This window comes from Carettochelys insculpta, chromosome 1 (assembly GCF_033958435.1).
Source record: "Carettochelys insculpta isolate YL-2023 chromosome 1, ASM3395843v1, whole genome shotgun sequence".
Lineage (NCBI taxonomy): Eukaryota > Metazoa > Chordata > Testudines > Carettochelyidae > Carettochelys > Carettochelys insculpta.
In genome coordinates, this window is record NC_134137.1 from 380362698 (window position 1) to 380388887 (window position 26190).

At 58.0% G+C, this 26190-nt stretch overlaps 1 protein-coding gene across 1 annotated transcript in view; it reads left to right on the forward strand.

Annotated features, from left to right (window-relative positions):
• SND1 (staphylococcal nuclease and tudor domain containing 1) overlaps nucleotides 1-26190 on the forward strand; it is a 466768-nt gene that overhangs the window by 242060 nt on the left and 198518 nt on the right. Inside the window, exon 12 of the mRNA XM_074976653.1 lies at nucleotides 6907-7007. Coding sequence (XP_074832754.1) covers nucleotides 6907-7007 — 101 coding nt within the window. The remainder of the gene's footprint in view (nucleotides 1-6906; nucleotides 7008-26190) is intronic.

Here is a 26190-nt window from a genome sequence, read left to right on the forward strand (position 1 = left end):
GGAAGAGGGGATGCTGTGGGCTTGGCAAGCCGCCTTGCTGCCCTTCTTTTCAGCCTTCAGCCGGGAGCTCGGTAACCCCAGCAGCTGGCTGCATGCTCATTCGCTTGGCTTGTTTTTATGGGGGCTGGGTGAGAGGCAGCCCTTTAGCAGTGCACCTGCCCTCCCTGTGGTAAGTGTGTTAGCAAGACACCCCCTCCCCCCCCCCCGCCTTTAATTGAATTCAAGGGCTCTGGCCCCCTGCTGCAAATTGGCTTAAACTTCTGGTGCATTGTTCCCCCCACCCCATCCTCTTGTGAACAGCAGCTGGAATGGAGACCGCTAAGGAGGCTGGAGGACACAGTCCCCCTCCTCCAGGCCATGCTGACCTTCCCTCCTCCAGCCTTCTCCTGCCAAGCTCCTTAATCAGGGCCACAAATTCCCTGGGTGGCGGGGGCGGGGGTCTGTTTGTAATAATCCCGGCAGAGCACTTGGCCGGGAGGCTGACCTGTGTGCGTGGGCTGTACGGAGGCAGAGCGATCCTGGAGTGCCATTCTTCCTGGGGCTGCGTCTCCTCCAGGGAGCAGAGCCCGAGTGATTTAATTCATGCTGACTGCAGCTGACCTTGGGAACGCTCCGCTTGACGATGGCGATTGACACTGGCTGTAGGGTGGAGCCAGTTCAGGGCTAGGGGCTGCCTGGGGATCGGCGGGGGTGGGCTGGATGTGGGGCAGGGCAGGAAAGGGGAGTGGTAAATGGATGCCTTGGTGTGACCCCAGCCCTGCTAGCAGGGAGCCTTGGACCACAGGTGTTTCAGAAGGGCCTGGGTGTGGTGGGGAGGGCGGTGTGTGACTAGGTCACCTGCCAGGCTGGGAAGCTGAGGGGCGACCTGGCCACGGCATGGTGGTGAATGCACATTCAGGTCTGTGGAGTTGAGCTGGGAGCCCCTGTGTGCACAGACCTTGCCTGGCTTTGAAGGGCAGCGATTGTGCCTGGTGCCTTTGATCCGTGTGCGGAGGAGCTGGCTGCGCTCCAGTGCTTGGACTGACGAGCACGCGCTCCCTGGGCTCCAGGAAGGGTTTCTGCCCGTGAGGTATTCACCGAAGCGTGGGTCAGGCGGGCAATGGTGCTGGCCACCTCTGGGAATGCTCGGGGGCGGAGGGAGCCAGCGGACAGCTTCCTGTGTCTGTGCTGAAAGAGGCCGCCCTCCTGTCGGCCCTTGCTGTACAGTCTCCCTGTTGGGAGAGCAGGGGGCCTGGGGCCTCAGCTTTGGTTTTGCCCCTGCTGCGGACTCCGTGGGTGCCCCTCCTCCCCATCCGTACCAGGGGAGATGCAGCAGGAAGTGAAGTTAAACTCCTGGCACTGGTATGCTCGCTCAGAGGCCATGGGTAGTGGTGGAGACTCACTGAGCACCAGGGGTGTCGGGCCCCAGCTTTGGCCTGCAGATGAGGGTCTCTAAACGCTGTGCACAGAGGGTTGTATTCCCTCTTGCGTGGCTTGTTTAGGCCTGTAAGTGCTGCAGGGCAGAGGCCATGTCCTGGCTGTGATATTTCACTCCAGGTCCTACTACTGGTCTGGGGGGTGGTAGCAGCTTGATTACAACTGTAGGGGCAGGGACCCTCCCTCCCTCCCTGCACAGGCTCCTCTCTCCAGCTGACCGCGCCTGGCTGACCCATCCCAGGGGAGGAGTGCAGCCAGCCTACGTGAAGGAGGCTCGATGGATGTTGTATGCATGGCTCAGTCCCTGGGATCCCTGAGCCTGGGGGTCTCAAACCTCTTTTCACTGTGACCTCCTTTTGATGACAAATTACAACCCCAGGGGGCCTGAGCCACCTCAAGCTCTGCTGCCTTGGGGGGGGGTTAGGGTAGGGGCGTGTGTTGAAGCCCAAGCCACAGTGATGGGGGTGGGGGCAAAGCTCAAGGGCTTCAGCCCCAGGCAGAGTGCCTGTAACTTGAGCCCTGGGGCTTAGGCGTGGGCCCCAGCTGGCAGGGCTTAGTCCCAGCAAGTCTAAGCCAGCCTTGGTGATGCCATTAAAATGGAGTCATGACCCTCTGTGGGGTGCCAAGCCCCTTGACTGCCTGAGAGCGTGCAGCAAAGCAGCACCCCCGCAAGGGGCTCAGAAGCAGGGCACATCTGATCACCAGCACAGCTGCGCAGCTGATCGAACAGGGCTGTCCTCTGGTGCGGGTCAGTGCCTGGCCATTCCCTTTGCAGGCTGCGAGACAGGCAGTACGCACCCAGCCCCCCACAGGCCCTCAGTCTCTTGCAACCCAACACTGTTAGCCGGCTGCATTAGAAAAGCCTTGGGTAGCCAGCAATGGAACTGCGTGGGGAACGCCGGGCTGCGGGGCAGACAGGGCTGGAATGGTGGGTTGAGGGGGGCTTGGCAGGGCTAGGAGAGCCAGGTGTTCTGGGGTCAGGATCAGATGGGCTGGAGTGGTAACCTGCATAGATCCCTCTAGGACCGGGTGAGAATGAGAGCGGGGCAGGGCTGAGCTCTGAGCCAAAGGCTTGTTCCCACCAGGCAATTTCACTTGACTGGCACCCCTGTCTCGATTCCAAGCGGTGAGAGGTTGGAGGCAGCTCTATAGCCTGGTTGTGGGGAGCTCCCAGGAGCAGGACCAAAATGCTAATTACACTTGAGTTTTAATTTCTGGTTTGTAGCAGCCACTTGCTGCTGTAACGTGGCTGGCTGCTGTTCCTGGAACCCCTTGGGGGCTCCTTGATACCATAATAACCTTGCTGTTTGGAAGGGATGTGTGCTCAATAATAGCCTAATAGGCATTGTCACAGCACCTTTCCTCTCTGGGCTCACTGCTTTGCAAGCCCTAACCTTGAGTGCCCCAGGGCATAGGGAAATACCACGGTCTGGTGTGGGTATGTCGCTGGTCGTCACCCACTGCTCCCGTTCAGGCGGGGCCATCGAAAGTGGGGCAGAGGGTTAGTTGCCAAAGGCTGTGCTGCAAGTCAGAGACTGCCAAGAATCTGATGGCTAAACCCAGGCTCTGTCTGCTAGAGTATTTGTTCTCAACTGGGTACGCAGAGCTCGTCCAGGGCCCCCCATTGTGTAGCTGATGAGTAAAGTGGGGGGTTAGTGTCACAGCCCTGCCTCTGAAGGTGGCACTAGAGGATGCATTGCTCGTGGGTGCTCACTGTTTGGAGACAGGTCACACTGAATGTGTAGGACATCTGCTCCCTGGGGAAGGACACCCCCCCCCCCCCCCGACAAACTTTACTCAGAAAAGTGAAGGATTTACCCACACTGGCATAGCACAGAGGTGGCCTTTTGGCTTTGTCAGGGCATCTGAATCTGCTTTCCTGGGCAGGTTCAAGCCATCTTGTGGAACTGTGTGTCTAGTGAACCACCATCCACAGCTTGAGCCAGAGTACTCATTTTCCTGCAGCTTGGGATTGGAGCCTGTGTCCTGTGATACGAAACTGAGTGACCCTTTGTGCAGGGATGTCTCTTATCCTGGTAGACACACTGCACCCACCCAGGGCTGTGTGCTGGAGCATTAGTGGGAGAAACCATGGAGGGGCTGCTCAAGGGAGCATGCTCTCAGCTGAGCGTTTGACTCAGCTGCCTATCCCCACTCTGCAGCCCAGCCCAGCTGCTCTGACTGCTGAGCTGCTGGAGAAGCTGAGGATGGTCTGAGTTTCCTGACCTGCCTTCCCAGTAAGACTCTTCCCTTAGCCCCCAGTAGAGCCATTAGGACAAGAGCTTCACCAGAAGGAATTATCTTCACTTCTCCCCTTAACTGGCTCTTTCCTGACCAAGCTCCCTCTTTTTGTTTCCCAAACATGATCAGCTCCATCGTACAAGTGAGTGAGTCGCCACTGTGAGGGTAGAGTTAGCTGGATGTTTTTGCATTTTTATGCTCCTTTAAAAAGCAAGGCTTGTAAAGAGCCAGCAGATTAAAGGGCTTAAGGCACTCGTGTAACACTGATGGACTTGATGCCGTTCCCTGCTTCCCTTTGACTCGATCCATTGAGCTGAAAGTGGAACAAAGGTGCTAACTCAAGGTGCAAGAGGGGGAAAACCTACCTGAAAAAGTGTGGTACATAAAATCTCCCTCCTGCTGGCTGGCTGCAGAGCACAGCTGAGCCCTAGAGGAAGAACTGGGGAATCTCCTCAGTGGCAGTGGGCACTGGCTGGCTGGGGTGACTGGCATGGTGCTCTGCCCGCCAAAGAGGGAGAAGAGCTGTATGTGTACTCCACGACATCCACTGGAGAAGCTGTGGGTGTTCCCTGTAAGCTGAGCACTTAGGCGGCTGCCCAGGAGTGATTCAGGTGCCGGCCCACTGATTAACGGCGCACCCACAGCTGGCCATGTGTTCTGACTGGTGGTACACGTGCCTTCGTCTGCACAGCAAAATTTGTGCCCTCGTGCAGTGGAAGAAACAGAGGTAACGCTGGACTCTGCTGTTGGTGCTCTTTGTTGTGTGAGATGCACAGCTGCTGCAGTGAGGACGCCCCGGGGCAGAGATGGGTTAGTTGTGTGGGTGGATGATGCCTGCCGAGCTCCGGGGTGACCTACCAAAGGAGACCAAGTGCTGGGCTGTGTCAATGCCTTTCTCCCCCTGTTGCTCTGATTCATCTCCGCACAGAAGTCTTCACCATCCCTGCCTCTCGCTGACCCTTTCTTCCTCCTCAGACCCAGCTGCTTCCCCCTTCCCTCCCCAGGCACAAGCCCCGGGAAGGTAGGTCTTGGAGCATGACCTGCCAGCCACTGAGGAGATGGGCCAGGCACCCTCCTTGGCTGAGGGCTGCTCTCAAACCTGGTGCCTCCTGGCAGTCTTTCTGCATCCCCCCTTGAGGAGCAGCAGTGGTGCAGGCTTGGTATGGAAAACACCTGCACTATTCCCACACCACAGCTGCTACCTGTGCTGTTGGACAGGGGGTTGAGCTTCGCTTCGCCCATGGGAGACAGCCCCCCAGATGCCGGGAAAGCTGAGCCTTTCCAAATCTGGCAAGGCGAGTGGCTGGTGCTGGCGCCTTCTCCCAGCTCCAGCCCCCAATTACTAGAATAACCTTGGCTTTAAGTGGATTAAGTGGCTTGTTAAAAGGTTGGGAGGTAAATTTTTGGAGGAAGCAAAGCAGCTGGATTAAGTTGGATTTACATAGAAATGTAGCTGTTGGAATGAATTAGGTACCAGGCTTTGTTCAAACACTTCAGCCCATCAGTCGATATTCCCCTCGTCCCTCTGGCACTGCCCTTTCTGCTGTGGTAGGGAAGTGCTGCACAGGCTCACTGGGACTGGACTGGATTGTATCTTGTGGAGCTAGTTAGGGGGTTGGAATTCTTTTGCATTGGTTTGAGAATTGATGGCCAAGGTACCAGAAATGGGGGCCTTTATTTTTAATCTGGGCTTGACACCATCGAGCTGTTGTTCCCCCAGCTCATCAGTGCCAGTGGTCGCGCAGTACAACAGGGGAGAGGGGGCTCAGTTCAAAACACAAAAGAAAATCCAGCAGTCAGTGCTGTTTGGAGGGGGAACTCCCTGCTACCGGAAGTTCACCAAGGCAAGGTGCTAGTGGGGTTCAAAGGAGGTTGGGAGGGTGATCTGGATCACGTACAGAATTGCGATAGTGAAATCTGTGCAGAAGGCCCAGGGGACAAGTCTGGATGACTTCTCCAGGTCCCTTGCAGAATGCCCTGCGCAAAACACGTTGGGTTTGGAGGACTTCACTCCACTCCGCTGCATCGTTTGTGACCTTCTTCAAAGAAAACTGGACTCTGAGCCCTGTGCCGTGCACAGCAGCACCTCTGGGAATGTGTGTGCTGGGGTGGCAACAGAGCTCCCGGCCCTGGCCACGGGAGTCTCTTGGAAGGGAAGAGAGGCCCCTGTGTGCAGTGCTGGCTCCAGTGCAGCGTGCTGCTTCAGCCCAGAGGCCTGTCGTGTGCTCACTAGGGCAGGATGGCCACAGCTTTGCCTCTGGGAAGCCAAGGCTTGCCATTGTGGCCTGTCTGTACTGGAGGCTAAGGGCGGAGGTGCAGCCCCCTCGATGTCAGTGGGAGCATTGTCGCTGATGCTGCAGTGCCCAGGTTTGGGCAGAGGTAACAGCCAACACGTGTCGAAGCTGTAGTGCAGACCTGGGGGCTGGGCCAGGTGGACTCCGGGGGGGGGAGCCTACGCTATGAACTGCCCAGCCATGCGTTAAAAATAGCACCTGCTCTTGGCCTCACCAGGACTGTTGCCCACCAGGCTCCTGTTGCGGGGCGGAACACGAGTCGCCTGGCTCCAGAGGCATGGCTCAGGCGTGTTTGGGCGGGGAGGCCAGGGGCAGTGCAGTACTGGTCAGGGGACGCTGCTGTGTGTTATGGGGATCCAAAGGCGTGTTGGTGGTTTTCCAAGCAGTGACTGGAGCTGGTTCTCAGCACCCCAGTGATCATTAGGTGCCACCAGCCCTGTCAGCAGCCTGCTGGCTGCAGGACTAGAGCGCTCTGTGTGTAAAACTAAGCATGGCTGTGTATTGGGTGAGCTCGGTCACCAGTGGGCACAAACCCTGGCTGGCCATTGCGTCTCTGCGTTGGGCCCTGCTGCGTCTTGTGGGCTTTGGTAGTGAGTCTCTTCTCTCCTCGCCCTCGTGCTGGAGCTGCACTTCCCGCCCTGAGCTAAGGGCTGGGGCCATGAGACCCTGTGGCTCCTGTTAAACCTGCTGGATCGTGCTCTCTGCTGTTGTCTCTGCTGGCCTGGCAATGTTGCACTTGGAGCTCCCTGCCGTGGCTGGCAGTAGGCTTCCGTCAGGCAGGGTGTTTTGGGGCCTGCTGCTGCGTATGGGCGGCAGCAGCAGGGCTTGCTAGTGAAAGGGGGTGCTGTGGAGAGTCACGCTTGTCCCTGAACAGTATGAGTGCAGAAGGCTTGTGCCCTGGGCTCGCTCTTCCCCTGCGCTCTGGTGTCTCAGACCTGGCTGCCTTCTCTTGCAGGTGAACGTCACTGTGGACTACATCAGACCTGCCAGCTCTGCCACGGAGACCGTGCCTGCCTTCTCAGAGCGCACGTGTGCAACCGTTACCATCGGGGGCATGTGAGTATCGCCCTGCGCAGGCTGGGAGTCGGGCTGGCTGGCTGTCGGAGCAGGCTCAGCTCTAACAGCTTTTCCAGCCGCAGCTGGGGGTGATGCTCGTTGGTTCCATCATGGCTCTGACATCTCTCATCAATCTGTAGGGCATCACAATGGGGTTTTACAGCAGGTCTCAGCCGTGGGGGCCAAGACTAGATGGACCCATTGGGATGGCTTAGTCCAGCAGGTCCCTAAAATCATTGCACTGTGAGCCCAACTCCAGTGCTATGGGGCTGCTCTAGAGCCAGGGCAGGCTTTAGGGGTGGCAAGCAGGCCAATTGCCCAGCCCCCAACCCTTTAAGCTCCTGGTTTTGTCTGTGTGCTGCTGATAGAACTGTAATATTTCATGGGGCTCTGGGCACAGCTGAGAGAACCAGTCCTGGGCAAATTGCTTAAAACAAGGTCACTTACAGCCCAGGCTGGATTTTCCTTCTTGAGAAGGTGAACCAAACCAGCCGCAGAAGGACCTCTGCCAGCCCCACTGGCCAAGCAGAAGCTACGCAACCAAACCCAACCGCTCCAAATGCCAACCCTTCTGTCCCACCGGTGTCTGTGCCCCTGGGCTCTGGGTGTGTTGTCATTGGAACTACTGGGGGGCTCTGGGGCGGCTGAACCGCCCCTGTAGGGATCACTGTGCTGGAGAAGGTCAGTGTCTAACAGGGCTTGCTTGGCTCCAGGTGACTTGATTATTGTGGTGTCTGATCACTTAGCTGGGCGGGATTTGGCGCATTTGTAATGGAACCTCCGAGACCATGCAAATAGGCTGGAGTCCTCCTCAGAATGCTGTCAGATGCAAGGCCGTCGAATTGCACGTAGAGGCAGATTGCAGGATACTTGGGATGGGAATGGTTTTGCCCACAGGGGTGTGATGGGTAAGGAGGGGGCTGGGAGGCCGTGACCTGGGCGGAATGAAGAGCTGTCTAGCTTAGTCTGCATGTGTGCCTGAGCCGTGGCTGTTCCCCTGGGCACAAAGCAGAGACTGCGTGAGGAGAAGCTCTGGTTTCAGCCAGCGACTGGGATACAGAATGCTGGAAGGGCCTCGGGTCCTGCTGAGCTGGTCTGCCAATGGTGGGTGCTCAAGGTTAGGGGGTGTCTGGGTGGCGTCAGAGCAGGATGAGGCTCCTTAATGGGTTACTCAGATTGCCTGTGAGCGGCAAAGTGCCTGGTGAGTGTGGGGGTGCGCTTGGGTGTTGATGGCATGTGGGCTGGCTTGGGGGGCCCCATGAAGAGCAAAGCCAACCCCAAGAGCAGCTTAACCTGAACTCCTCTTGCCAGAGCTCGGCCTCCTCTGCACCGAGACGCTCTGGGCAGCATTTCTGGTGCGTCAAACAGCATCGCATGAGATTCCTCTTCAGAGCCGCTGTCCTCTGCTGCTGCGGAGGCACAAAGATGGGGGGCTGAAGGACTCGCCCTCCTGGGTCAGTAAATATTTGTTACCCCAGTCCTGCCTTTCCCTCCAGTCCCTTGGTGCTCTGGGGAGTGTGGGGGCAGGGGGCTGTTGTAAATCAACGTAGCATCGGTGAGGCTGTGCTGACTTGCGTGGGGCATAGCTCCCTGCTCGGGGATGTAGAGGGCCGAAGAAGCAGCAGCTGCTCTCAGGAGAGGCCTGCCCACAGGTGCAGGAGCTTTGATCCATTCCCATTGTGTCAGTATGTCCGGGGCTGAGTAAGCTGCACAGACACCTGTCACTTGGGGTGCTCCTGGCTGGGCTGCGTGCTCTGCGCCGTTGGTTTGCTTGCAGCACTGCAGCCTGCTGCTGCCTGGCATGGGAGCACATGCACCTGTCTGCATGCTGTCTCCTGCACTTAGTGTCTGCAGCTGCAAATTGCTTTCAAATAACTTCTGAGCTTGATCCCCCCCCCTATTCTGGAGCGAACCTGACATAGCGCAGTGGAGCTGCTGGACTGGCAGATCTGTGGCACTGCACGAGAGGAGGAACGGTAGGGCAGGTTGGGCTCAAGGTAGGAGTTGGTTGGAAGGTGAACAAATGCTTGGTAGCAATGGCACCGGAGTGCGGCTCGGCTCCGCTCTGGGGTGTGCTCACTTAGCACTGCCAGCGAGTGTCTTTGGTGAGCACCGGTGCAGCTGCCCCTCATTAACCTTTTGCTGAGCCGGTGCAGATGTCGGAGCTTGAGCAGGGTTCGCTCCTGTGGCCCGTAGCCTCGGTGCAGCTATTGGTCTTCTGGCCTGGCCTGGCTGTAGCCAGCCAGTGTTCCTGGCAGGCACGGAAGGGTGAGTCTGAGGGCATGAGGGCTGTGGGGTTTTGCCTGCAGGCAGGGTGTGAGCGGAAAAGGGAACCCCGCTTGGCTCCAGCAGCGTGGAGAGCTTGGGTCAATGGCACTTTGTAGATCCCTAGGCCAGAAGGGAGCATTGTGATCATCTAGTCAGACCTCTGCAGAGCAGAGGCCAGAGAACTTCCCCCGAACAGCCCCTAGAGCAGGCATTGAGGAAACCGGCCAATCTCGAGTTAAATTGGCTCTGATGGAGATTCCCCCATGACCCTTGGGCAATTTGTTGCAGTGATTAAATACTGTTGCTATTAAAAATGAGTGTCTTATTTCCAGCATGAATGTGTAGCTTCAGCATCCAGCCATGGGGTGGGGTTAGACCTCTCCTTGCCAGGCTGAAGCGCCCACTGTGGAGAATTGGGTCACCATGTGGGCAGTTAGGCTGAGCAAATTGCCCTTGAATCTTCTGGTTAGACACGTGGAGCCCAAAGTGTTCGGCTTATTATTGTAAGGCAGGTTTTCTGATTGTTTCATCCTTCTTGTGGCTCTGTGGTGACCCCACTTCAATTCATCAACCCCCTGCCACCAAAGCTCTAGGGCGGGTGGGGGAGACACCTGCAGCAGGGCTGAGAAATTTAGAGGGGGGAGGGGGCACTAAGCAGATTTGACCTGGACACACTGAGACAGCAGCTTGTGTTGCAGCAGCAAGGGAATTGCCGTGGACCTCTAGGGAAGGTGGCTGTGGCGAGTGCTACCCCAGATTTTACCTGCTTTCAGCACCTCCCTCAATCCTGTTCCCACCCTTGAAATCTAAGACAACGCCAGCTTTCCTACCAGTACTGGGGGGTGGCCGTGTTAGTCTGTAACTGCAAAACCAGTGAAGTCCTGTGGCGTCTGTGATGGAGTGGGGGAGTGCATGTGAGAGTCAGGCTGGATGTCTGAGGCAAGCAGCAGCTCCCAGTGGCTAAGGATGACCCTGGGGCTACAACTGGCAGGTAACACCTCTGCCTGAACAAAGAGCAGAGAGGAGCTGAGCTGGGTTTTGAATGGGGGGGGGGGTGGCGTGGCAGTTAGAGGCTAGGAAAAGGGAGAGCGGGAAGGCAGCCAGCCTGAGGAGGGGGAAAGCTACACCCCAGAGGGGCACCCCTCGGGGTCTTCTCCCCAGGACAGGTTGGAAGGACTGTCTCAGGCTGCTGTACTGTCGCTTATGTGACAACCTGGGCTTCTGTTGCCTAATAAACCTTCTGTTGTACCTGCTGAGTGAGAGTCACTCCTGCCAGCGGACGGTGTGCAGTGCAGGGGGACCCCTGAACCCCGTCACACTGGTGTCAGAAGTGGGATGCACTGTACCCACGGATGAGCTCCCAGCAGTGGCTGGCTGAGCGCAAGAGAAGGAAGGAGTCTCACAAGAGCCAGAGGGGGAACAGAGCCATTCCTGCAGCTGCTGCTGGTGAGTGGATACCCCAGGAGATAGCGGGGAGATGGATTATACCCGACTCCTGAAGGCAGAGCTAGCGGGGCTGTGCAGAGAGAGGGGCCTGACTGTGGGGAAGGCGACCAAGGCTCAGCTGATTGCCCAGCTGGAAGAGAATGACCGATCTGGGGGGGCAGAGCCTGTCCCGGCAGAAAGTGGCTGGTCAGCCTTGGGAAGCGTTTCGGATTCTCCAAGAGGAGCAGGGGCGCGGTGCCCGCCAGGTCGCGCTCAGCTAGCGGTGGTCCATCGCGGGCAGAGTCCCCCGCCGCAGAGCTGCGACAGCTGGAGCTCGAGGTGAAATTAAAGGAACTGGAAGCCCAGGAACGGCAGAGGGAACATGAGCGCCAGGAACGAGAAAGAGAGCGTGAGCACGAGCGCCAGCTACAAGAGAGACAGCGGGCGGAGAGAGAGCGAGAGCGGGAGCATGAGCGGGCCATGGCAGAGGTGAGACACCAAGAGGCCCCAGCTGCGGTAAGCGGGGAGAGGGCCAGACGGATCGGGGTGGCCAGTCACTTGGAGACGCATGTGCTGACCCAGTGTCAGGACCCAGGGGACATGGACGAGTTCCTTACCGCCTTTGAGCGAGCCTGAGAGTTGCATGAGGTTCCCCCAGCCGAGTGGCTCTGGCACCTCACCCCCTTGCTGGGCCAGAAGGCCGCAGCGGTGCTCAGCCAGCTGGAGGGGCTGCAGCCTGGGGACTATGAACGGTTCAAACAGGCCCTGCTGCATAAGTTCGGGCTGACTCCGGAGATGTACGAGAAGAAGTTCCAGGAGGCGCAGAAGAGGCCAGAGGAAACCCATGTAGATACAACCGCCCGCCTGAAGCAATACTACCAGAAGTGGGCGTTCGGAATGGGAGTCCAGTCCGTAGAGGACCTGATCGAGCTGGCGGTCGTGGAGCGATTCTACGAGATGTGCGCAACTGACCTGAGGGTGTGGCTCATGGACCGGAAGCCGGGGGACTCACACGATGCAGGGAAACTGGCAGATGACTTCACAAACAGCCTGGCCAGGTTTGAAAGTGAGCCCCACAAAGAGAGGGAGTCCCGGAGGGAGAGGGAGTCCCAGAGAGACCGAGAATCTCAGAGAGACCGGTCCCTAACTGTACGACAGAGGGGACCACCTCTTGGGCAGGCCCAGGAAAGAGGGGCCAGCCACCCACCCCCCAGACAGCCAAGCAGAGCCCGGACAGAGCAGCCGGCCTGAGGGACACAACAAGACCCAGGCTGTTATCGCTGTGGGCGAAAGGGGCATAGAGCAGCCCAGTGCCCCAGGCTCCCAGACAGGTTGAGCAGGCCGGGGGGTCATGGAGTCAACTGGGTGGGGTCCCAGAAGCCAGAGGGGCTGGTGGCCAAGGCGGGTGGTGCTGACAATGGGCACTCGGATTGGGCCGAGTCCGCCCCACAGACCAGCTCCACAGGGGGACCAAATGCTCAGAGGTCAGTTTACAGAGTGGGGGCGACACTACCTCTGTGGAGCAAGTGTCTCAAACACCTCGAGGTAGACGGGAAAAAGGTCACGGGGTTCTGGGACACAGGCACTGACGTGACGCTGGCCCGACCCGGGGTGGTGGCACCGGGCTGCATGATACCCGATTCCCACCTGACGATAACAGGAATTGATGGGACCCCTTTCAAGGTGCCCATGGCGAGGGTGCACCTGAAATGGGGGAAGAAGGAAGGCCCCAAGGAGGTGGGCGTGCACAGCCATTTGCTGGCAGACGTACTGATGGGGGCTGACCTGGAGAATTGGCAAGGTGAACGCCCTCGTGCCCTGGTCCTGACCCGTAGCCAAAGAAAACGAGGGGTGCGCTCCCCAGATTCAGGGGTACAGGCCCAGCCAAAGTCACAGGAGCCACAGGGGCCAACCCTGAAAGAAAGGGGGCCCCCAAAAACCAGATCTCACAGGCCAGGGGTGCTGGAGCCAGGCAGGGATGGGGAAGTAGCATCCGCTCCTGCCCGAGCGGAAGAATTCCAGGCAGAGCAGCAGAGAGACCCCTCCTTGCAGAAGCTGAGGGAACTGGCCAGTCTCAGCCCAGCTCCACAGCTGGGGGAGGGCTGCAGGGAGAGATTCCTGTGGGAAAAGGGATTCCTGTACCGGGAGTGGGCTCCCAGACGCAAAGCGGAGCCATGGAAGGTCCAGAGGCAACTGGTGGTCCCCCAAAAGTACCGGCGCAGGTTGCTGTACCTAGCCCATGATGTCCCACTCGCAGGACACCAGGGGATCCACCGCACCAGGAGAAGGTTGTTACAGAACCTTTTTTTGGCCTGGGATCTTTGCAGCTGTCCGTCTATATTGCCTGTCCTGCGGTCCCTTCCAGAGGGTGGGGAAGACCTGGGACAAGGGGAAAGCTGCCCTGAGGCCACTGCCCATCATAGAGGAGCCTTCCCAGAAACTGGCTATAGTCATAGTGGGCGCGTTCGGGGAGGAAATATATTTTGGTGGTGGTAGATTTTGCCACGCGATACCCAGAAGCAGTGGCCTTGACCTCTATCGACGCTGACACCATGGCAGATGCACTGCTGTCCATTTTCAGCAGAGTGGGGTTCCCCAAGGAGGTCCTCACAGATCAGGGGTCCAACTTCATGTCGGCCCTGCTGCAAAGCTTGTGGGACAAGTGTGGGGTCCGGCACACCTGGGCCACAGCCTACCACCCGCAGACCAATGGGCTGGTGGAGAGGTTCAATGGGACTCTAAAGCAGATGCTGAGAACCTTCATGAATCAATACCCCCATGAGTGGGACAAGTACTTACCCCACCTGCTGTTTGCATACAGGGAGGTGCCCCAGGAATCCACGGGGTTCTCCCCGTTTGAGCTGCTGTACGGAAGGAGGGTACGGGGACCCTTGGACTTGCTCAGAGAAGAGTGGGAGGGGACGGCCTCTCCTGAAGGGGAGTCAGTGGTACAGTATGTACTGACCTGGGAAAAACTCACCGAGCTCATGGGCCTGGTGTGGGAGAACCTCTCCATGGCCCAAAGGAAGCAAAAGGTCTGGTATGACCATAACGCCAGGGCCCGAGCCTGTGCCACCGGGGACCAAGTGATGGTCCTTGTACCTGTGCGGCGGAACAAGCTGCAAGCGGCCTGGAATGGGCCCTTCAAGGTTGTCAAACAGCTAAATGACGTGAATTATGTGGTGGAACTGTCGAACCGGGCTCACAGCCACGGGGTCTATCATGTGAACATGATGAAACCTTACTGGGACAGACAGAACTTGGTGCTGGCCGTGTGCAGACACTGGGAGGGGCAGGGGGATGATCCCTTGGTGGATTTGCTCAGAGGGACTGGAGCCGGCTCCTTGCTGGAGTCTGTTCCCCTCTCAGACCAGCTGACCCCTGCCCAGCAGACAGAGATCAAGGAGGTGCTGCATTCGCACCAACAGCTGTTCTCTGACAGACCTGGACGCACTGACCTGGCTGTCTACCGAATAGAGACAGGCACCCACGCCCCATTAAGTGTGTGCCATTCAGAGCCACAGGGAGGACGGCTCAGGACAGAGGGGGAGGTTGAAGACATGCTGGCTCTGGGGGTGATCCAACCCTCGTCCAGCCCCTGGGCCTCTCCCATGGCGTTAGTCCCTAAAAAAGATGGGTCTGTTTGGTTTTGTGTCGACTATCGCAAGCTTAACACCATCACCGTATCGGACGCCTACCCCATGCCCAGGCCTGATGACCTTTTAGACAAGCTGGGGGGAGCCCGTTACCTCACCACCATAGACCTCACCAAGGGGTACTGGCAAGTGCCATTAGACCAAGATGCCTGGCTCAAGTCAGCTTTCATCACCCCTGTGGGGCTCTACGAGTTCCTGGTCCTGCCCTTTGGCCTCAAGGGGCACCCGCTACCTTCCAGCGTCTGGTGGACCAGCTACTGAAAGGGATGGAGAGCTTTGCCCTGGCTTACCTGGACGACATTTGCATCTTCAGCCAGACGTGGGAGGACCATGTGTCCCAAGTCAAGCAGGTGCTGGACTGACTCCAGAAGGCTGGTCTGACTATCAAGGCAGGGAAGTGCAAGGTGGGAATGGCTGAGGTGACCTACCTGGGCCACAAGGTGGGCAGCGGCTGCTTAAAGCCGGAGCCAGCTAAAGTGGAGGCTGTCAGAGACTGGCCCACACCCCAGACTAAGAAACAGGTCCAGGCCTTCGTTGGGATGGCGGGGTACTACTGGAGGTTTGTGCCCCACTTTAGCTCCATCGCAGCCCCCCTCACGGAGCTATGTAAAAAGGGAAAGCCTGACAAGGTGGTCTGGACCGAGGAGTGCCAAGAGGCCCTCTGCGCGCTGAAGGAGGCTCTGGTCAGGGCCCCAGTGCTGGCAAATCCAGACTTCAACAAGCCCTTCCTGGTGTTCACCGATGCCTCAGATGTGGGGCTGGGGGCTGTGCTAATGCAAGTGAATGACAAAGGGGAGAAACACCCCATCGTGTACCTGAGTAAGAAGCTGCTGCCCCGGGAGCAGAACTACGCAGCCATAGAGAAGGAATGTCTGGCCATGGTGTGGGCACTGGGGAAGCTGCAGCCGTACCTGTTTGGACGGCGTTTCACCGTGTACACCGATCACTCACCCCTGACCTGGCTGCATCACATGAAAGGGGCCAACGCCAAGCTCCTGCGGTGGAGTCTGCTCCTGCAGGACTACGACATGGAGGTGGTCCATGTGAAGGGGAAGAACAACACAGTAGCCGATGCCCTGTCACGCAGGGAGGGCCCCGAACTTCCCCAGGTCACTGGCTAAGTGACTCCGCTCAGTGCGGTCTGGAAGTGGGGAGAGATGTGATGGAGTGGGGGGAGTGCATGTGTGAGTCAGGCTGGATGTCTGAGGCAAGCAGCAGCTCCCAGTGGCTAAGGATGACCCTGGAGCTACAACTGGCAGGTAACACCTCTGCCTGAACAAAGAGCGGGGAGGAGCTGAGCTGGGTTTTGAATCGGGGGTGGCAGTTAGAGGCTAGGAAAAGGGAGAGGGAAGGCAGCCAGCCTGAGGAGGGGGAATGCTACACCCCAGAGGGGCACCCCTCGGGGTCTTCCCCCCAGGACAGGTTGGAAGGACTGTGTCAGGCTGCTGTACTGTCGCTTCTGTGAGAACCTGGGCTTCTGTTGTACCTGCTGATTGAGAGTCACTCCTGCCAGCGGACGGGGTGTAGTGCAGGGGGACCCCTGAACCCCATCACAGCGTCTTACAGACTAACAGATATTTTTTATCATGAGCTTTCGTGGGCAAAGACCCGCTGTGTCAGGTGCATGTAGTCTTTCCTAACAGAGACCCTACAATAGTGCTCCCTGGAGCCTGTCTCTTTCCGGGTACATGCCCTCATCTGGAGTAGGACCCTGAGGAGAGGGGTGTTCTCGGCCTGTGTCTCCAGGCAGTGCAGAGGCCTCTCAGAGCTCTGGCTAGTCTCCTGTGACTTTTAGTCCCTGGTCAGTGGGTGGAGGAATGGAGCAATGCCCGTCCTCTGTTCCACGTGCAGGGTGAGGGAGTGGTGAGTTACAGGCTTCCTACCCCTGCATCCTTTTGAGCGATGGCATCTGGCTGCAAGTGCAGGGCAGGCAGGCAGGAGAGCAGGGCAGCCCATGCTTGCCTGTCCCTTGGGGTTGGATAAATGGCAGGCCCTGGTGGGAGACTAGCGTGGCATCGTTCACAGCCTCGAAGCAGATGCTCTGCTCTGCTTTCCCCGGTGCGCAGAGTTTAGGGACTTTTCTCCTGGTGCCTCCCATGTTTCTTCCAGAGCCTTTCGCTGTCCCAAGGCCTTTGTGGAACTAGTGACCTCGTGCCTTGCCCCCAGCCACGCACTGCTCATTAACCAGCCTGACCTCCGGAGCAGGGATGCAGACTTCTGCTGGCAGCAGGCCGTTGCCCTGGATGGGCAGTGTAGCGCTCTGAAACAGCTCCTCTCCTGTGGGTGCAGGAGGGGCGTGCAGTCTTGGCCAGGCAGCAGTTACCCGTGTGGACTGTGGGGAGCCTTGTCATGCGCACTGACTGGGCTGGAGCATGGCCGGGGTTGCGGGTCAGTACTCTAAGCCAATCAGCTGTTGGCTAAGTGTTCAGCCTTCTGGGCACAGTGACAAGGTAGGTGGGCGGCTGTGCCAGGAGAGGGTACTGGGCCTTAGTGGAGCCGTTCCCTTTCCACGTCCCACTCTGGGCAGCAGGGTTTGTGTGAGGCACAGTGGGGCCAGGGATCGAATGCCATGTCAGATGGCATCGTCTGCCAGGCTCTCTCTTAAACCGAGACAGAAATCCCTGGGGGCAAGGGCCATCATCTGGTGGCTTGTCCTGGAGAGCTCCCTGACGTGGATGAGGAAGGTGACTGGCCAGTCCTGGGTGTCCCAAAGGTTGAGGAAACCCTCATCTAGAGCCCTTCACCTGGCGCTCAGGGCAGCGCTGCAGAGCTGAACTGCCCAGTGCCTTGTGCTGGCCCTGAGCTGGGGCAAGCAGCTGTGCACCTCCCCCGTGTGCATGCTGGAGTCTCCCTTGCTGCCTCTGGTGGCAGCAGCACCAGGGATGGGCACTGAGCATGCCCAGGACCAGCCTGTGCTCTGCTACTCCTGTTCCTCATGGGCAGCACCCTCGCTGCACTGCCGTCAGCTCCCAGCTGGCGTGGGTGAGTAGCTGGGGCAGGGCATGCCCCCCACCTGGTGGCTGGGGCATCCCATGGGGAAGGAGGCTCCTGTTCCCCAGGCCTCCTGGCGAGGCGGGGAGCCAGACCAAGAGCAGTGCTTCATTTTCCTCTTCGGTTCACCAGACCAGCGAGTGTGGGACAAGGTGGGCTCGGATCACCAGCCTGGGAGGCGAGTGTGCAGGGCTTAAGTACCAGCCCTGTGCCTGGGGAGGGGGGCAAAGGAGCTGTTGGGGGATTGTGCATGGGTTTGGCAGATGAGCCCTGCATGGGTCGTGTGTGTGGAGGACCAGCAGGGTGGCTTGAGCAGGGGTAGGGGTAGGTGGAATATGACGGGGTTTCTGGGCACAGCTAATGGAATCAACCCAGGGTATGTTTGCTTAAATCTGGGCCACTCACAGCCCCAGGCTGGGATTTTCTTCTGACTAAGGCAAATCTAATCAGCCACCACAGCACCTCTGCCAGCCCCACTGGCCAGCCAGAGCCACACCAGCAAACCCACAGACTTCCCAGCTGATATACCTGCCCAGACTAAGAACCCCCAAACGTGGGTGAGAGGTTCTTAAAACCTATTTCACCAGCTCCACACGGATTCTTCCATGCCCCAAAGGGTCCAGCCACAGTCGCAGGTCAATATACACTTGGATTTTACCCAAATCACCACGCTGGGCCAGTCCTTTGGAATTTAAAATGTAAAGGTTTATTACCAATGAAAAAAAGAACAGGGTAAGAGAAAAATAGTTAAAATGGTGCATCAGTTACAGCTGTTGATGCAAGCCAGCATCTTTGCAAGTCTTTGTAAGCATCCTTGTGAGGGATGGGCCCCTCAGTCCAGACAGGCCTAGTTCATGGGGGCCGGAAAGGACAAAATGGACCCTACCAGGGCCCCTCTTACCATTGTCCAAGGGGAGGGAAAAAGTCCTTTCTTCTTCCCATAGGCCCTTGATGGTCAAGGTCATGTGACCCAGGTAGGCTGCTGTGGTTTCTGCCATTGGATGCATTCCAGGTGATAGTCCCAAATTCCTGAGATGTGTATTGAATGTCTGGGAATCTGTTCTGCCTAACCCATCTCTTGGGCTGCCCCTGGGTACCAGTGGGGAGGGCTTCCTCAGGCTGACCCCATGTGTGGTGGGAGGCTAGGAGGGCTCAGGTTGGGGGCAGTGAGGGTGGCCTCAGGCAGTCTGGGTAATCTCAGGGAGAACTCAAGCTGGCCTGAGGGTGTCTGGATTGGGGAAATATGGTCACCTTCCCCACTGCTCCCCTGCCTGCATGCGGCATTTGGGCCTGCGCTGGCCAGGGCACACCCTGGCGGTAGTTCCAGGATGCACATGATTCTGGCCTGATCTGACTGAACCCTCTGTTCGAGGTTGAGGGAGTAGCAGGCGGGAAAGGTTCTGGGGCTGGGAAGCCCTTGGAAATCCTCCAGCCAGGTTTTCTGGGGAGAACTGGGAGCTTGGTTTCCTGTTATGAGAGAGAAGAGGGAGGAAAGGGATCTCGTGCGGCTCTGCTCACACTGGTGTCGTCAAGCGGCACAAATTGTCTTTCATGGCCTGATAGGATTTTTTCAACAGCCACTGGCTTTTCCTCTGTGTTCTCCTATTCCTGGTCTTGGATCAGAGTTTCACTGTGGTGCAGCCCCTCTTCACGTGGCACCAGCCCATGTTGCTCTTCGGTTTCTGTGTGCTGCTGCCTTAAAGGCCTTGCTGTCAGCTGGTGGTAAAGCCTGGCTGGAGCAGAGGAGGAGGTCGAGCTCTTGCTATGGTGCTCGGTTTGCTGGACTCCAAGGCCCGAAGGTAGCACTGTGCTCTGCTGCTTTGACCTCTGCCTCGCCCAGGCCAGCAAACTTTTATCCAGAGGAACACCAGCTTCTCTTGGGTTCAAACGTGGCCAGCGGTGGAGTGTCGCAGGGCAGGGAGGCCTTGTCCCCTTTGGGGTGGGGTTGGCACGGCCCTGTGGCTGAGTCTGCGCCGTCACCCCTCATCCCAGCAGAGAATGGCCAGTCAGTACGGCTGCCCTCTCCCTCAGGGCTGGGTGTCCAAACGGCTGGTCAGGGAAGTGGCCACCACCTAGGGGTGGGCAGAGGCGGATGTGCCCTCTTAGGTCTCGTGTGTGTGGTGGGGGTGTGGCGTGTGGCGTGTGTCCCTGTGAGCTGAGCACGTGGGCAGCCACCCAGGTGAGGTTCAGGTGCTGCCCAGCTGATCAGCAGTGCCCAGAGCCAGCAGCCTGGGTCTGTATGGGTGGTGCACAGCCGCACAGGCTGGTGCACAGAACAACATTTATCCAGCCCACGGTTCAAAAAGAAGAAAACCCAAACGAACACTGGGTGGGGCGCAGGGGTTTGGGGCGTAGAGGGCTCTGGCTCAGTGGGGCTCTGGGTGGAACAGGGGTTGAGAGGTTTGGTGTGCAGGTTGGCCTGCGGCTGTGGCAGGAGAAATCTCTCCCCAGCCCTCTGTCCCCACAGCAGCATCGGGGCTGGGTACAGGTCGGGACTGGGGCCAGGGGCGAAGTGCTTCCCCCAGGATAGATGGTACTGACGGCTTCTGGTTTCCGTGCTGACAAGTCTGTTCTAATGGGCATCCCTGTTGACCAATCAACCTTCTGTTTTACCTGCTGGCTAAAAGTCACCTCTGCCTGTGGCTGGGGGTGCGGGTAACTCCCCGCACTCTGATGCTAGGCTGAAGAGCCCATTATTAAATATTTGCTTCACGTGCAGGACTGTAATCAAGACACCCCAATGACCTTCTCATCATCCTCCTGGCTGTTCTGACCCCTCTCCGATTTAGCCCCACCCTTCTTGCCTTGTGGGCCCCAGACCTGGAAGCAGGCTGTCAGGGGCTGTCATACCAGCGCTGAATATGGTCTCTGCAGCAGCTCTTCATTCTGCTGATTATGCGCTCAAGGCTTGAAATAGCCTCTTTGGCTGTGGCCTTTTTCCGGGTCCTCACGTTCATTTGATTATTGCACACGACCCCCCCCCACCCAGAGCTTTCTCAGAGCCCTTGCTTCCCAGGGCAAAGGCCCCAGCCTGTGGGGTGGCCCTACCTTCTTTGTTCCTAGCTATGTAGATATACGGACAAGCTGGATGCTTTCAAGTCAGCAGGGCCTGATGAAATCCATCCTGGGGTACTTAAGGAAGCTGAAGCAATCTTGGAAGTGCTAGTAATTATCTTTGAGAGTCCCCAGAGGACGGGGGAGGCCCCAGAGGACTGGAGAAGAGCAAACACAGTGCCTGTCTTTAAAGAGAGAACACGGAGGAGGCGGAAAAATTATAGACCAGTCAGCATCTCTTCGATAGCTGGGAAGGTACTGGGGCAAAGGATTGCGCAATCGGTTTGTAACCAGCAGGGGAAGAATCCAGTTCCATGTAATAGCAGATCACGCCAAACCAATGCAAAGCCCCTACTTTCTGAGAGGGCCTCTGGCCTGGCAGGGTGGAGGGGGGCAGCAGAGATGGCGTGGCTTGATTCCTGGGGAAGCATTGGACACAAGTCCCGCCTGACACGCTCCTTGGCGCACCGGGGAGGTTAGACCTGGATGAAGTTGCTGTAAGGTGGCTGCACAGCTGGGTGAAAGACCCTGTTGGGAGAAGTTATGTCCTCCCAGCTGGACAGCGAACAGCATCTAGTGGGGTCCTGGAGAGGTCAGCCCTGTGCTAGTCAGCAGGCCTGCCAGCCGGGGGAGGGGGCAGCTGCCCTTGGGTGCAGGGCCCCCAGCTGCTGCTTCTGTGGTGGCTGCCAGAGCCCCAGGTGACTGAGTGCTGGCTGGGGGTGGTCTGGGCAGTGCTGAGGGTTGGCTTCCTCAGCCCTGTCCCTTCCAGGAGCACAGAGACTGCCCTTCCCTCACGCCTTGCCAAGGGGGCCAGCAGCAATGTCAGCTCCCTCCCCCCAGCTAGTCAGCATTTTCCTTATGCCGTGGATAATGGAGCAGGGGGTGTCAGGCAGGGTCTGGTTTTACTTGGTGCTGCCACGGGGTGGGGGCTGGGCTTGGTGATTTCTCTGGCGTCTTCTCAGCCTCTCATTTTTACGGCCTGTGCTGCTCTGCTTTCCCATTCAGCAGGAGAATGGAGTACGCTGTTGGCTGGCCCCTCGCTCCCCAGGTGCTCCAGCACCTCTCCGACCTGTCCTTTTGCTCCGCTCTCCCCCAACCCGCGCCAGCTGCAAATTCCATCAGTAATGAGCTGGGTTTCTTTCAGGTCAGTGATGAAAATGTTAAATAGTGTAGGGCCAAGAGTGAATCTGGGCAGGAGCTTGCTGGAAACACACGCGCTTGATAATGATTTCCCCTCGTAACTACGTCGAGATTGATCAGTCTGTGGTCCATGTAATGTGTGCTAAGCTGTTTGTATGACAGTAGTGCTTAGAGACGCTACCAATGTGGAACAAAGGCAGTGCTTGTTCCAAGTCACCTACGTATTGGCTTGGTGACCTCTGATCCAAGTGTCCTACAGAACAAGTCAAATGCCCCAAGGGCTAGAGGTGGACTGAAAATCAAAGCCAAAGTTGTATAGAAGCTGTGGGCCGCTCCCTGGTCCCTCTCGTAAGCTAAGTGGCTCACATCAGTGTGTGAAGGGCACTGCCTGTGCTTGCCACCTGGCTGGTGGTGGCCTGTTCCTGGTGCAGCGTAAGGCAGCTTCCTGTCCAGAAGAGGCAGAGGTGTGTTGATAGTGACTGTGGTGACAGGCCGTGTTAGTACCTCCAAAAAGGACATGGCTGCCCTCCTGCAAGTCAGAGCATACGTAGACACGCCTGGAAGGATTACTTGTGCCTTAAGAGCCTTCACCTGGTGCTCCTCAGAGATTCTCTCTGCCACGTGCTTGCAGCTCAACTCTCCCTGTACACAGAGTGCTAGGGCAGCCGCCTAGGGTAGTCGTGTGCCCCCCAGCTGATCAGCAGAGCACCCACAGTCAGCAGCATGTTTCCGATGGCGGTGCGCATCTGCACGTGCTTTGGTGTACATAACAAAATTTATTCTGCCCATGTATGGAAAAGAGAGGGAATGCTGCTGCTGCTGCTGCCCTGCCCAATGGTTCTGCAGCCCTGGGGACAATGCCCTGAGCCCACCATGGTGCTGAGCCCCGGCTGCCTTCAGCAACGTGGGCTGCAGCCTGGCTCGGTGGTTCTGTGAGCGCTGGGCAGGAGCCCAGCAGCCTGCTTCTGCTGGTGTAGCTCTCTGCTCCCCAGGCAGTCTTGGCACCCACTGTGAAGTGAGCAGGTTTGATTGAAAATCTGTAGCCTTACATAAGACTGTGTGTTTAAAAAGCTTGTCCTGACTTAATTTAATTCAAAGCCTCCAAGTAACGTCCCATCAGCATTCTCCCAGGATGGCCACTGGGCAGTGCTATACTACTCTGCGAGCGGAGCCCCTTGCCTGCCCGGGAATGGGGTGACCCCGAGGGAAGGGCTGCCGACTTGCTGCCTATGGGCACCGTAAGGTTGGGCTGCAGACAGGTCTGCCCTCTGTATGTTGCTGCTGGGGGCTGCTTTGTAAAGCAAGGGAGGGAAGGCCTGGGGTATCACACAAGTCCTGGGGCCTCCTGCTCCAGGAGGCCCCAGGACTTGTGATGCCCGAGACCCCTCTGGCTGGTCTCCCCCTGCCAACTGAGCAAGTGCAAGATGAGCTGGGCCTCTGACGGGAGGCTGAGTGGGGTGTTCTTTGCCTGGCAGACAGGAGCAGGCCTGGCCAGCAGGGCAGGAATTTGGCAGGGCCTCTCTTTGTGCATAAGCAGGGGGACTGTCCACAGCTTTCCCAAAAGCTCTGGTGGGGAATTAGGCTCCCAGGGCTGTCTGGGCAGGAGGGCACTGGTGTGTGCTGAATTTTGACTTTGCAGCACTTGGCTGCGTCACTGTGGCACGTGCCGCAGTCTGGGGCTGTACCTCCAACGGATCTCCTCTGAAACACCTGCTCTGCTCCAGCTCCCCGCCTGCTTCCAGAGCGCAGATAACTTCTGCCTAAATGAGAACTTGTTTCCTTCTAATCAGCCCCACAGCGCATTAGAGAGCTCACTCCCAGCGCCGGCTGCCGAGGTGATTTAACATCAGATTTTTAATGATTCCGCCATTAATCTGGTGGTCTGGGATTTAATGCTTGCTGCCCTTTGACCCATGGAAATGATGAGAACTTTGATTTCATGCATATTGGATCTGGCCAGATGCCAGCGCCAGGCCTAGCTGGTTCTCCTCTCTAACTGGATGTTACTGAAGTGAGGGAGGAGATGAGGTGTGTCTCCCAGAGGTGTCCTCTTGCATGTAGCCAGGGCATGCCCTGGCCGGGTGAGTTTTGGGTTACTGTGTCTGGGTGACTGTCTGCCCACAGGGTGCCTATTCACCCCTCTGCTGCAGTCCTGGGCCCTTCCCTCCACCTTGTGGGCTCCCATCCAGTGTGGGTCAGTGGTCACAATCTGCTTGTGGTGCCACGGCCTTGGAGAAATGAGCCCTGCATCCGGAGCTTGTTGGGGTCCTTGGTGGCAGGTTCGGGAGATGGCCCTGGTGGGGAGAGGGCTGGGGTGAGGAGTGCCCTGGGTCTGCTCCATGTCTAGGGAACAGCCTGCTCTTCCTTGGGGGTGGGAGTCTCGCTAGCCAGACGGGCACTGGTGGGTGAAGGAACGGGACTGCTGCTCCAGAGGGGAGAGCCTCTGCTGTACAGGAATCGTGACCCACCTGGGCTCTGCTCCCAGCTCTGCCACCACCCTACTGGGTGACCTCAGGCAGGGCCAGTTTTCCTGTGCCTCGGTTTCCCTGCCTGCCCTCTTGCCTGCTTCGGCTGCCAGTGTTTGGGGGAGGAGCTCTCGCTTGTATTTTTGGGCTGGGTTTGGTCTGCCCAAACGTCGTCTCCTCCATGGAGGAGTCCAGGAGCTGGGCCTAGTTGGCAGGGGGACACCAGCCAGAGGTGCTGCTCAGCCTGCTCTACAGTTTGAGTGCAGGGGAGTGCTGCACCCACAGCCTCGCTGGCTTTTCTGGCCGTGTGCAGTAGCCTGCTCTTGGGACTGCCAGCAGCTGGTCCTGTTCTGGATCTGAGAGAGCTCAGTTTCAGCGACAAGGGAGGGATTAAATAATCGATCGTTATGTTAATTCTCTGCACCAGATGGCAGCTGGTGCTGCCGCTGACCAGTTGCAGATTAACCTGCCGCCAGCGTTGCAACCGCTTGTGTACCTTGACGGGCGGAGCTGCTCTCATGTCCCTGTGAAGGTGCTGGCTTCGCTCGCTGCTCTCTCCGTACCTCACCAGGAGGCACGCTGAGGGCCGGCTCCTGCCCAGTGCCTGCAGAGTTCATGCCATGCTGCACGCCCCTGGGAGAAATGGGTCTGTGTAGAGGAAGCAGTGCCCAGGTTCAGGGATACTCGGTGCAGTGGGCTGGGTCTGCCCATGCTGGCTGAGGAGAGAGGTGCCTGGTAGGGGTAAATTGTCACTTGCAGGATCCAGAAGAAGGAGCGGGAAGCCCTGCAGATCCCATGCCTGGTGGAAAGGCGCAGGAGGCTCCTCGCTTTCACAAGCGCCTGGAGTTACAGCTGCACCCTGGGTATTGTGGCTGATGCAGGAGCCCATGTAGCCGTGCAGTGTGTCTCGCTTTGAGGAGCGTGTTGAAATGCCCATGCAGGCTCACGGGCCCCGGATTGGTGCCAGGCCTGTGGAGCTGCAGAGCAAGGTGTGGGCCCTTCTCTGACCTCATGTGCCAAGCCAGCTGTCCCAGCCGGAGCAGGGCCTGGTACTGCTGAGGAGTCTCGTGCTGTGAAGTGCCTATGTGTGGACTCCTGGATTGCTCGTGGCCTGTCTCCCTTGCATGCTTTGAACATGCCATAGCTGAAGCTTGTTGCAGGCCTGTTGGGCAGGGGTCAAGTGTTTCAGGACTCCTAACAAGGGCCCCTGGTGCTCTGCAGGCCAGTGCAGAGGTAGGAGTAATGGCCGATCCTAAAGCATGTGGCAAACTAAGATGGGGTGCGATGCTGTGGGTAAGATGCAGCCACTTCTGCAGTGGAGCACAGCAGCTGCTCAGTAGCTCCTAATGACTCCATCCTCTACAGCTTGGGGCTGGAGATTGGTCTGTCCAGTCAGACCTCCTGGGGGAATGTACCAGCAGCACAGGATGGTGCTCTCCCTGTGCCAAGTGAACGCTGCCCTCAGTTACTGTAGTCCTCTGGGGACGTCTCAGCTGCAGCCCTGGGGCCTGGGAGAGGAGACAAGACTGAGCAGAGCTGGCAGGCTGTGGGTCTCTGCCCACGTGTTCTCTTCTCCAAGGCCTTCCGTGTGGAGAGGCCGGGTGCTGGGCCTGTTCCGCCCCAGAGGGAGCGCACCGGTGGGCAGGAAGGGGCTTTGGGAGGATCACTCTGGGAGAAGCTCTCAGGTGCTCGTTGCTTCGGGGATGCTGGGGCATTGGTTTGTGACCTGGCGCTGGGGAGCAGACCAGCAAAGCCAAGGGAAAGCCTAGCCCTGATCCAGGGAAGGGCTAGGGCAGCTGCTGGGCTTGGGCACCTGGATTGTGCAGCGGAGCGGCTGTGCCATTGGGAAAGTGCTTTCACTGCCTCATCTTCCGTTATTGGCTTGAAAAATGGGGGTGCCAAGCCTGGTCCTTGCCGGGCAGCGTGTTCACAAGGCAGGCGCTGCTCCTGGCTGAGAGGTGCTGTCAGTGCAGAGCAAATTACAGCGATGAAATTGGAATCTAGCTCCTCGGCTGTGATGAGGTCACAATATTTCACGGGCTCCAGCCTGCTCCTTTCCAAAAGCCCAGCCTGGGTGCTCTCGCTCTAAATACGCTATTCATCCCAGCAGATCTCCGTCTGAAGCACGCAGCGGTGCACAGCGAGCAGCTGTGTCTTCATTGGACAGGGCAGGGAGTTACTTAA